The 13,233-nt window shown below is 38.4% G+C and overlaps 1 protein-coding gene across 3 annotated transcripts in view; it reads right to left on the bottom strand.

Annotated features, from left to right (window-relative positions):
* Window positions 1–5,923: 5,923 nt before the first annotated feature.
* RPS6KA5 (ribosomal protein S6 kinase A5) overlaps window positions 5,924–13,233 on the bottom strand; it is a 182,932-nt gene continuing 175,622 nt past the window's right edge. For all 3 annotated transcript variants that reach the window (XM_082384518.1, XM_082384519.1, XM_082384520.1), the window contains 3 exons: window positions 10,946–11,105; window positions 9,397–9,560; window positions 5,924–7,770 (listed from right to left, as the gene is read on the bottom strand). In XM_082384518.1, coding sequence (XP_082240644.1) covers window positions 7,531–7,770; window positions 9,397–9,560; window positions 10,946–11,105 — 564 coding nt within the window. In that variant the 3' untranslated portion in view covers window positions 5,924–7,530. The remainder of the gene's footprint in view (window positions 7,771–9,396; window positions 9,561–10,945; window positions 11,106–13,233) is intronic.

Below are 13,233 nucleotides of genomic sequence, written 5' to 3'. Positions count from 1 at the left end.
TGAGACAAATTCAAGAGGACTAAGTAAGTAGAGGGATATACCACATCTATGATTGCAAAACCCAAAATTGAGGAGATATAAATTCTCCTGAAATTGATGTATATTTTCAATGCAATACCAGTTAAACCCTAATGGATATCTGCACCCACCCCCCAAGGAAACTGACAAGCTGTTTCTAAAATGTGTATGAAAATGCAAAGGGTCAAGAAGAGCCAAGACTATCTGGAAGACGATCAAAGTTAGAAGTCTTTCATTATCAGGTATGAAGACTTTGTAAACATTCCAACTGCAATGCACTGAGCTTTTCAATACATTGGCCTGGGTCAAGTGGATACTCTTACAGAAATAAATGAACTTTGGCTACTGTCTCACACCATATACAAATATCAGCGCTAGATGGATTGTATGCCTAATGTGAATGGTAAAACAAGGCTTTTAGAAGAATTTAAGAATATCTTCATAATATTGGGGCAAAGATTTATTAAACCGGACACAAAAATTGTTAGCAATAAAAGAAAAGATGGGTATATTGGACTTCATAAAAATTAGTGCTTTCTGGTCATCAAGGGTCACCATTTGGAAAGTGGAAAAGCAAACCAAAGAGAAGATGTTTATAATAATACATCAGACCAAAAACTCATATCATTAAAATATAAAGAACCCCAGCAAATCAATAGGAAAAAGACAGATAACCCAATAAATATGAACAAGTGACTTGAACAGGCACTTAACAAGTGAAAATTTCCAAATGGCTAATAAAGATATAAAAAGGTATTCCACATATCATTACTTCTCAGAGAGATGCATATTAAAACCACAACAAAATACATACTTACCATAATGGATAAAACCACAAAGAAATACACACTTGCCAGAATGGCTAAAACTAATAAGGCTGATGGTACCAAGTACTGCTTGAGGACATAGAGCAGCTGGAACTCTCATACATTGTTGGTGGGAGTTTAAATTAGTACAACCACTATTGAAAACTATTTGGCAATATCTTCTACAGCTAAATATACATCCATCCTATGATTTAGTAGTTTTATTCTTATGTATAAACCCAAGAGAAATGAGTGCATGTGTGCACTAAAAGATATGTACAGGAATGTTCATGGCATCTTTAGACATAAAAGCCAAAAATTATACGCAACCCACGTGTCCACCAATGGTAGAATGGATCAATTACAATATACTTATTTGATGGAATACTACAGAGTAATACAAAAGAGCAAACTATTGTTATTGCTACATGCAACAACATACGTGAATTTCACAGACATTATGATGATCAAATAAAACCAGATACGAAGACTACAGACTGTATAATTCCATTTACAGGAAGGTCAAGAACAGGCAAAACAGAAGTGACAGAAGTGACAGAAGTCAGAACAGTGGCTACGTTTGAGTATGGACTGGGAGCCTCATCTTGATCCAGGTGATGGTTATATGGGTGCATATATATGTAAAAATTCATTGAGCTGTCACTTAAGATCTGTGCACTTTATACATCATACTGCATTAAAAATGTTAAAAATATGATCACTACTTATGTAGTGTTAGTCCTCCATTTTGACTGGTCTCTTTGGCCATAGAATGTCAGGGGTCTGGGTGGAAGGCAGTAGGAAAAGTTTGGGAGGAGGCAGAGAAACAGAGAGGAAAATGTTATCAAATGGGCCTCCCAGAAGAAAATCACCACCTTACATTACAAAGCTTGTGTATAACATGTTGAATAAGTTCATTTATCCACACAATAGACAAATTAAAAGATATTTATCTATAGGCCATTGAAATAGCATTTTTGTAAAGTAGCCCTCTCCATGTTCATACCAAATGTTTGTATCTCAGAGTGGTAAGGTTCCTCACTTTCTCACATAGGATCATTATTTTCTTATTCCTAAATAACTTTCATCCCCAAATTTATCTTTCTCTGTCCCAATCGAGTCTTTATTTCTCTGATCTTAATTCCAACCTATAAATGTTAGTCAATACGTATTAAGAAGTAGTGAGTGAAACACCAGTGTAGGGATACATTAATGTGTGTGGTCATACAACTGGAAAACAAAGAAACAAGAAAAGTACACATGCTGCAGTGAATGAAGACAACACAGACGGCAGTGGATAGGAATGGCTTTCCTTTGAGTTGTGGCTTGACAATACTTTTAATTGTCCACATAGAACAGAGGAAAAACTATGTTTTTCATCTTTTTATCTTCCATTTACTTTCTAGAAAGACAAAGCCTTATCTTTATGCAAAGCCGTGGAACAATTTACATAGTTACATAGATTACTGCAGCTTAGATGATTTTCAACAAGTTTTCAGTTCCACACCCAAGGATACATTACCATTTTAGACAGAAGTATACAAGCTATAAATTAAAATGCCAGTCTTTTCAAAATTCTTCCAAGTATGTGTATATGTGGTTTCCTCTTCCTGTTTAAAATTCATGCAGTAAAGTTTTAGGGGTATTTTTCAAGATTTTAGTACTAACGTATTAACTTTATATGTGATGTAGCACCTTTACATTCCCCTTCTTATCCATCAAAAGAAAGAGAATTATTGTACATTTAATCTCTCCTTTTACCAGTATTTATGACTTGAGCGAATAGGAGAGCACTACAGTACCTAAAATAAACTGTTATGAAGAATCAAATGTCTACCACAGCAACAGGTCTTTTAGGAGGATTATCATCGCACATCCATTCCAACACAACAGTGCACATTTACTCTCCAGCCTCTCACAAAGTTAAAAATAAAACTGCAGTTAAGAATGTCAAGTTCCTCAACCTTACTGAATTTTAGAACAAATAAAACAAGAGAAACAGTGATTTTCCAATCTATCTACAAGCAGAAATGCCAGGAAATAAACCTGTAGTATTCTGCTCATACAACTTAAATGTCCTTTTCTAAGTCATGACATTTTGGGGGGTTGTTCTTTCTGTTTTATTCTGCTTTTTCAACATAGGAGGACTTCAAAACATAAATTAAAAGATCAAAACTGCTCCCTATGGGAAGGAACAAGAATTAAAATGGATTTTTTTTTTTTTTTTTTTAGCGAAGAGACAAATTTTACATAACTGTACAAATTAAAAATGTTATGCAATGGAGAAGATTAAATGGAAACCACATCATGTTAAGTATTATCCCATTTTCCTGTGCTCTGGAGAAACGTTGCTGTATTGAATACTACTTGACTGATCTGAAGTATTCAACTCTTTATGATAACCTAAGCAGTTATCTAAGTAGTTTCTAAGTTTCTAAGTAGAAAAATATTACAAAATGTCCTTCCACCTATTCCAGCAGAAATACACCAGGAAAATTAAGCCTGAAGAATAACTACCAAGAATCCTGTCTGTTCATTCCAGTCTCCTTCTAAATACAAAGTATCAAGCTTTTCACCATGTGCTCAAAGGAATAATGGAAAGGAGATAGCTGGCAATAAGCAGTACCTATTTTGCACTAATATGAAGAAGCCAAGACAGATGTATTTGGGAGCCACTTTAATGTCTTACACCTTTTTGGTGTAATAGTAGGTAAATATAAAATACTGGCACCTGCTTAGTTCACAAATTCATGAACTGAAAAGTGGACAACTGCCTTGGGGAAGGGAAACACAATTACCTAATTACATAACAGGGAGCTGGGCATACAAAGAAAAGGGCTCAGAAGAAATATCTTGAAATCTCAAAGGTAAGAAATGCTGAAGATGAGGACTGAAATGAGACTAACCAAATGTTTCTAAGATGAAAAATGTTGCCTCCTTGAAAATATACTTTTGCCCCATATAAACAAAATTTAAATAATTACCCTTAAGGGAAACATTCTCTCTAAGGAATATCACAATTTGGAGTTACTTAACAAGACAGCAAATAAAACCTTTATGCAGCTGTAGCAGCTATTTTCTTTGGATGGTTTATACTTAAACTATTTATTTGATGCATCTGTTATCTTATGATTACTTTTCCATTCCTTGAGTTTTATAATAACTTGAATTTAAATTCTGAATTTTATTAGAGCCTGCTACATTCATTTTAGTGCCAGATAAAGGTATCAAATAAAGGGGGACTCTTGTGTGGGGTAAATAAATTAATTAAAGGCCAGAAATTGGGGTGTTATAGTGTAAGACATTTGAGGGTCCAAAAGTTATACAATTGAAAGATATTTCATTATATTACAATAATTCATCTATAATTATATTGCTATGGTGTAAGTAGCATATCAGTATTTAACTTATTTACTTAGATCTTAAGAATATCAGAAATGTGATCATACAATCACCTAGATCATGTTATTGATCATTGGGAGAAAACCCAAAGTAAAAATGTGGTCTAACACACATATAGGGCCAATAACTTAGAAATTTTCACCATTTTGAGGTAACCTGTTTTTAATAAATATGACAATAACAGGTGCTTGAAATGTGGGCAAGGTGAATAAGTAGACTTTAAATTGTATACTTTTATAAAGTATTTGAGAACATACTCCAAAAACTGAGATACAAAAGGAATTCCCGTATTAAAAAAAATAGTCACAGCTATCCTAGTAAGGTTTCTTTCAAATAACTTACCTTATACAAAGCCATTTTAGTTATTTATGTATCAGTAATAGTTATTTATCAGCATATCATAGTTATTTAAGAAATCAGCAGTAATATAAAAAAATAAATAAAAGGCAGTTTTTCAAGGGTAAATGAATCCGTAATTCCAAGATGGACCAGAATATTGAAATTAACTCAGAAGACTTGATTTTCTGTTCCAGTGGTTCAGTGGTTTATTGTTTTATAGAGGTTTGGAAGAATTAATGAATTTCAAAACAGCTAATTTAATTCATTCAACCATAGGATCTGGCACAGTAATTAGAAGAAACTGGTCTTTTAAAATGTCTTTCCTCTATTACTCTCCTTTTCTTATTCTTGCCTCTCGATTAGCCATATATAGTTATAAAATATATGAGTCAGGATTTATGATGATATGAAAATTACATACACTATAATCAATAAAGGAAGAACAGAAGGGATGATTTGGCTCTATCTCCAAAACTGTTACAAAGAGAATTTAGTGTATGTATTTGTCTTAAACCTACTTCTGTTTTTCTCCTAATACCAAAAAGAGTCCTTTCATTTAACATTTTCATATGAATTATTTTTTAGTTTATTTTTGATGTGACTAAACAAAAGCTTTGTGAATTTTAAAGTGCAATTCACTGACACTGACAGCCTGCATGTACCATAACTGCTGCTAACTCAGCATCTTTCTGGTATTTATAAGTAGAGTGAGGATGAAGATATTCTATAAGTGGGCACTACTCTGAGTGTTTTCTGACCTCTTCTCAAAAGCCCATTCTAGATTATTCAAGGAGGCTCACCAGTTGATAAATTAGCCTTCTCTTTCCTTCCTTTTACTCTGCCTGCCATTTTACCATTTCATTTTCTGTCAAGTCCTCCAGAAGAAGAGGCAATGAAAATAAATGAAAGTGAAACCCACTGATTTCCAATATTCACAGTGCATCAATTACACCATCAGTCATTAGGGTATACCAACCATTCTTCTGGATCATTTCCCCTTAGCAACAAAGTCCCTTTGGATTATACTTTACTAGTATCTTCTACTAGAATGCACAGTTTTAAAAATGTCTTGAAGAGCTAACTAACACATTTCTAGATATAGTCAACCTTACTATAGATATAAATGGACATTTTCTTGATTATTGTAACCCTGTGCCTGATGGGGTCACATTCTGTGAATTAGCTACAGAGTTTGGTAATAATGCACCTAAGATTTCCCGTCATTACTAAGAACGACCATAAGCTAGCAGTACAAAATTTTCATTGACTCAGTGAGAACTAGGTAGCCATTTGGGCCACTGAAAAGTATAAAAAGTTATTTCTGATAATCATTGTGGACAAAAATGTGAACCGGATAATACATTTTGAAAATAGTTTAATATTTGCCATTTTTGTTGCCTGTGCTATTAATATATACATTGGTTCAGTAATAAATATACTATTACATAGAGTGCAATATTTTTAGTATTCATAACTGGTTGAAATTAATGCTGCTATTATCTCAAGAAAGGAATAAATAAATATCATGCCCAATTCCAAACTAATGCTCAAGAGGTTATCATTAACAAAAACTACAAAATAAACATGTTGGGCCTTTTTAAGCATGATTCCTGTAAACATCGCAAAAAATCGCTTTTCTCAGTCCTGACATTTCGTGTGATGGCTTTAAAAGAAAATACAACATACAAATCCTATCACTTCTTTTTTTGCATAGGGGATGAATTAATCATATTTTGAAATGCAGCAATCATTCAGTGAAATGTCTTCAGCACACAGCACTTGTTTTCGGTATGAATTCAGAACTTTTGAGCAATAAAAGTGCTCTGCATAAGTTTATAAAATATGCTTTCTGGATTTAAATTTAACAGAAAAATTTCAAAACAAGTCATAGTTATAATTCTAAAGTATTATGTACATAATATCTGACTACAGGAGGAAAAGCCTCACTGCAGCACAGCACAGTGTACAAATAAGCACAGTGTTTAATAGAATTTCCCTTTAGGTGTTCCTCACATCAGTGCCTCTGGGGCTAATGATTACGTTATACAAGGCCCCTTCTACTTGTTGCATCCAAAGTGGAAGGGGGATGTGAGGGCAAATTTAAAGTAGATAATGGGGGGGAAAAAAAGGCAAAAATACAGTACATATGCTTTAAAGAGTGCACTTTATGAAATAGCTTGCTTTATTCATATTCTTTTATAAAGTGCAACATTACTTAAAACAGAGACATGTACCTTAATATTTTGCAATAACCATTAAAACAAATTGCCAGGAAAGAGCAGTGCAAAATTAAAAACATACGTAGCTTAGCATGCATCTCAGATGGGTCCCCGATATAGAGCGTGGGACCTGAAGTTCTTATATCTTTTTTTTTTACTTTTTAGAAAAAGATTAATAATAGCAGGTTATCGTCATAGGTAACCATAAAATAAAAACAATAAGTTAAAATCCTCTCTGAAGAAATAAGTTTATGCCACACGTAAAATTCATTACAGACTCTTTTTCAAAACAGAACTTTTTTGCTGATACATCACTGTTCAAAGGGTGCAAGTCTCTTAAAAGCCCACGATGCCCACAAGGCGAAGCAAAAGGTATCATCACAGTACGAGGAACTCTTGCTGGCAGACATCTGAAGAACCTGTGACTTACTTTGTCAGCAGCTCAAATCTCACCAGTCCCTAATTAAATTGACAGACATCTTTGCTCTTTCAGAAACAGTCCTGTTGGCACCATGCTAGGTCACTAAACAGTATGACATGTGGTCTATTCACAGTAACATTCTCTGTCCAGTGCTTTTGGATGAGGATAACCAATCGGGTTTTCCTGAAAAAATTCCCCGCGAGGCAGATTCCAAGGAGACCGATGGGACACGTTTTTCAAAGCACAGAACCTGGCCGCAGGCGCACGACGAGGGAGCTGAAGGGACAATGCAGCATCCGTTATGCTGCTACCGTTCCTATGCTACTCAGTCTGAGAACTGGAAGAGGGTCTCTGGGTTATTGCTGTCGGCAGGATTGCTGGGCTGCAATGTCTTTGTGGGTGTCCTTTTGCCATGAGAATGGGAGGAAGAAGAGTGAGAGCTTTCACTGGAGCTGCTGCGCGTCTCGGTACTGGTGCTGGTCTTCTTCATTTTCCTTCTCTTCGCCAAAGGGGCCTTATCAACATTCTGAAGGCAAAACCCCTCTCTCTTGTACTTGTTAAAGGCCTAGGGGAGAAAACAAGGGGAACCCCCGTGAAGGCAAAAGGACTGAGGTCTTCCTGGCAGTCATGACTTACAGAGAACTTGCGTTTGGCAAGCTTGGCAACCACAGCTTCAAGTTGTTCTGGGAACGTGGTCCTTAAAACCACTGTATCCAAAACTCCGGGCAGGGTACAGAAGCTCATGGGAAAGGGTTTCTGAGGGCTCTGTTTAAATCCACATGTTAGGGCGTCCAGGAGTCACAATTCTAATAAATCTTTTGAAGAGGGCAGGGCTACCTCTCAGTTAAAAAAAACCACTGACGGACTGGAAATTCTTGAAGAATATCAGCAATCTAACTCACCTCTCTCCATTACTTTGACTAGTTCTGTGTCTGAGATTTAAAATTCCAACCACAAAGTCCCAACACAGAGCCCCTGATCTCCACTCCCACGTCAATGCAATTTGGGTACATCTTGGACACAATATATGCAGAGAAGATTAGCTCTATAAACCTCAGCCTGGCTTCCTCCTCACAGCAGCCTGTCTTTACTTTTCTTAGCTTCAAGCTTAGGCATTGCTGAAGTGACAACCTTACATCATATGTCACTGAGAAGGTTTGGATCACCTGCCTCAAATGCTTGCAGTTCATCTCTTCACACCTCACCAGATCCCAGCTCATTAATATTTTAATCCATTTCTGCAGCTGAAGAGGAAATGCTATCCTGTCTCCTTTCTCAAGATAATCCCTTCAGAAGTAATTTTATTTCTCTCTAACTCACTGGCTCCTTATCCTTAATGTGTTTGCATCTGCTTGGCACGAATGTGCAGAATCTACAGTTGTTGCTATGCAGTCTCAGCCTTTCGAGTATACAGTCTTTACTTAATACCAATTAATTTACTTCTTATCCCTCACAGTCTCTAGAACATATTATGCACAAAATGATTTTTGAATGAATGGACCTTCACATGTGCCTTAGTTCCTAATGTCCATTTACAGTTTTTACAGACAGTCATTTAGCTTATTTGAGAGAAAAAGTGTTCTAATACAGACTTGTGGTTGCCAAGGGGGAAAAGGGGTGGGGGAGGGATGTATGGGGAGTTTGGGATTAACAGATGCAAACTATTATATATAGAATGGATAAACAATAAGGTCCTACTGTATAGCACAGGGAACTAGATTCAATATCCTGTGATAAACCATAATTGAAAAGAATATGAAAACGAATGTGTATATATATGTATAACTGAATAGCTTTGCTGTACAGAAGAAATTAACACAACATTGTCCATCAACTATACTTCAATAAAACAAAAATTTTTTTAAAGTTCTAATAGTATGCATATTGTTTTCCTTACCGAGTCAAAAATTTCAACTATTCAAATATCAGACTACTGCCTCATCTCACAAACTCATTCTAAATGTCAAATAAATATTTTGTGGGTTAGCGGTGACTCTGGTCCCCATGCACTTTCTGTTTATGAATGTGTTTATATCATGAAGGGATTTATAAAAGCATATCTAAAATTAAAAGAACCCATTTTAAAAACTGTATTGCTAAGAGGGTGTCTCTTAGCAATAGATTATAGAGTAAGAACATCTATCTGATCCCTTTCCAAACCGCCTTACAAGTGCAGAGCCCAGAGCCTTACATGGAAGGTTGCTTTCACACAGGTGTGCACAGCAGCTCCTGAAGACCCTAGAATGTCTGGAGTCATCAGAGGATTTGAGGATAGCTGACTGCCATCTTGAAGCCATTCATTGTATCTCAAGCCAGACATTTTAAGCCTTTTATTTGGATCGACTGTGAGAAGTCCTGTGGGAATAAATAAGATATTTTTATTTTAGGATTTGTCATTTCAAACATAGTTTAAAATGAACCTCAGACATAGATCTCAATTATGTTCACAAGACATGACGGTTTCTGTAAGGCGTCAACCTCCTACAAAGGTAATTACGTACATTTTCATGTACACTTAAATCCCCTAGTGAATACCGGATGCTAATAATAAAGCCCACAGTAGCCTATATCTGGAGGCTGGAGGCTAGCTGGCTTTCCAATCAGGAGAAAATAACCACCTAAAACAAGGACTCCCACTGGTGACCAGGCAAACTCCCCCAAAACAAAGAGTACCGAGATTTACTTCATTCATGTACCAACATCTTCTACAAGTTAGGGAGTGTGGAGGTACGCAGATGGACACTCAGAGAAGAGCTGCGGGGAGGCACACAGACAAAACCCAGGTCTCATCACATTACACGACAAGTGCTGTAGCACGAGCCACGCGCACGGCAGGCCCAGGGGAAAGGCTCAGCCTGGGGAGTGCGGGCACCCTGGAAGGCTCCCAGGGGATGAGTCCTGGGGGATGAGCCGTAGTGGGTTTGATGAAGAAGGGTGCCCTTCTTCAGGGATTAGGAACAGCACATGTAAAGGCGAGCAGAATCCGAGCGCTCAGCACATTTGAGGAATTCAAGTGTTCGAGGATGGTGGAGCGAAGGTGACAGGAAGCAGAGGCAGGCAGGGCCAGGCTGTGAAGGGCTTTGAATTGTGAAGGCTGCACTCTGGAGTTTGACCTGAGGCTCACAGGGATTCTCTGAAGGATTTTTAACAGAAAAGAGGCATGATTGCCTTTGGCTATTAGGAAGGTCACTGTGCCGACGGATGACAACCACGTAAAGTGAGAGGAAGTGAGACAAGTTGAAAGCATGTTGTGGATTTTAGGAGAGAGACGATGACAAGAACTAAGGTGACAGCCATGTGAGTGGGGAGGAGGGGTGGCTGGGAGCGATGCTGCGCCCGCAGGACTGGGTGCCTGGCTGCGGAAGGCGAGGGGGGTTGCGGGGATCTAGGGTGATGCTGGGCCCTGTCCTGGTGATCTGGCTTCGTGGCCATGTAAAAAGAGGGGGCAAGGAGGAGGCACATGCTTGGGGGAAAGGAGAGTAAAAAGGAAGAGGTTCATTTTGGAGGCGTGAGACTGAGATGCTGGTGGATCCAAGTGCTAGTTCACGTAGTGAACGTGGATAAGATTACTGAGGGAGAGTGTTCTGAGAAGAAAATAAGGCTGAACAGAGTAGCCTGAAACCTCTCAGAACACACAGGGATTCCCTGAGTAATTCACAAGCAAATATATATCGTGGGTGTGATTCCACTTCAGTCACTACACATCATATAAAATACGAAATTTTTCATTAGATTCTTACCTTGGATCAAATCTTTAGCCTCTTGGGATACATTCTTCCAGGCTTCTCCTTCAAAGGAGAAATCTCCCTTTTTAATTTTCTTCATGATTTCTACCGCACTGGTGCACGTCAAACTTTTGTCATGAGATTGGAATGGAACTTGCCCTGACAACATTGTATACTATCAAGAAAAAAAAGGAGCAAAACAGAATGTCTGCCAAAATCACCATCAAAGCCACTCTGGTAATTTCATTACCAACTTAGCGTAATTTCCTAGATATTACACTTAGCATTACTGCGTTTAAAAGATTACATGACGGGGCTTCCCTGGTGGCGCAGTGGTTGAGAATCTGCCTGCCAATGCAGGGGACACGGGTTCGAGCCCTGGTCTGGGAGGATCCCACATGCCGCGGAGCAACTAGGCCTGTGAGCCACAGCTACTGAGCCTGCGCGTCTGGAGCCTGTGCTCCGCAACAAGAGAGGCCGTGACAGTGAGAGGCCCGCGCACCGCGATGAAGAGTGGCCCCCGCTCGCTGCAACTAGAGAAAGCCCTTGCACAGAAACGAAGACCCAACACAGCCAAAAATAAATAATAAATAAATAATAATAAAATAAAATAAAAAAAAGATTACATGACTTCAATCACTGAAACAACCAACACATTTCAGACTTGTATATAAAGAGGAATGGCTTAGTATGATATCAAGATTTAAAACCATTTTGATAACTGTATTCAGACAAGAAGAATAAAAAAGGGATACTCTAACCATCTCAAAAGATGGTATTAATGTTGACAGGGGGATGTGTACATGCCAAAGGAATTGCAGGCCCTGGCTAAAATGGCCCAGCAGGGATCAGGGGACACAAATGCGAATGGATCTTGAGGATGCTGAGCTGGAGTGGGTGTGTGGAACATAAGACCTGACTGACGGAGAAGAAATTATTGCCATGGAAACACTTGTCTGAGACTCAGGATTCAACATCCTGGCAGGGACACCTGGAGCCAGTACGAGTAGTCAGCTGAAATGGCTCCTTGAAGCTCGAACAAAACTGTGTACTGGGATCAACAGATGCACTGATTCGTAAAGCTGCAGCAGCAGTCGCTGTACTATGGACACGGCACACTCAGAATCAACCCGAGGAGGTCCAGAAGGCACAGCAAATTACATGCATAGGTGCACATCACCTCTCTCTGTTGCACCAATGTTTCTTCCTTAACTCACACCTATGGCCTCACTGAGGGGGGCTCCTGATGATCAACTGATGAAGGAAGAAAGGAAATTGGGCCTACTTGTCAGGTGGGTTGGCATTCTTTCACTTGGGTGCAGCTGGCCTGTTAGAACATGAAAAGCTCAGTGAAGACACCAGCTCAGGACAATACCCTGTGGGGTTGGGGTGCTGTCCTTTAGGACTGTGCTGAACCAATGGCTGATCCATTGTTGCTGGGTCCCCCATATGTAGATTCTATGGGTGCTCGACCCACTTATAGAATTCACGTTTCCTGTTCCTGCAGCCTTAGCGTCTGCTCAGTTAGAGGTCTTGGTTCCGTGAACTCAAGTGATCAGCTCCACTTGGTAACAGTAGGTGGCCACTCAGTGGGGCACCCTCTGCTCTCCCTCTTTCCCTGCCTCCCTGGGATTATGGTCCTTAGGTACATGATAAAACATAAGCTTTAACTTCAGGTTCTGCTTTCTGGGGAACCCAGACTGAAATATCTTTCTATTGTTGATGAAGATTTTGACCTGTTTCCAGTTTGGGGCATTTTGAAACATGCTGCTATATATCTTCTTGTACATGTCTTTTGGTACATAAAAATACACATTTCTGTTGGCTATATCCCTGAGATTGGAACTGCTGGGTCATTTGGTCTGTGTATGTTTGGTAGATACTGCCAAGTAGTTTTCCAAAATCTGCTCGCTTCTTAATCTTACCCCACTTCCTAACAGATACATTTGTGGCTAAGTACGAGAAAATATCCTTCATGTTACAGTTTTTTTCCTCTCATGTGTAATAATTCAACAGGCTGTTGCGTGGAAAAATTAATTCTCCGTCTTTGGAAATCTTTAAAGGAGACTGGTGACGGGGACTTTGTAGAAAAGATCCCTTTTCTGGAAGAGTTAGAATTAAACAAACTTTAGGGCTCCTCTCAACTCCAAGATCTTACAATTTAGTTGATTATCCAGGAATCAACTTCTGTTAAGAATAATTCTGTGCCTGCAAACTGTTTGCAAATGGTGTGATAAGAAAGTATCTATATACATAAAGATATACATCTCTCTCTATATATGTGTATATATATGTATGTATAT

This window comes from Balaenoptera borealis (genome assembly GCF_965194805.1).
Source record: "Balaenoptera borealis genome assembly, chromosome: 3".
In the NCBI taxonomy this organism is placed as follows: Eukaryota; Metazoa; Chordata; class Mammalia; order Artiodactyla; family Balaenopteridae; genus Balaenoptera; species Balaenoptera borealis.
This window is presented reverse-complemented; position numbering and strand designations above follow the sequence as displayed.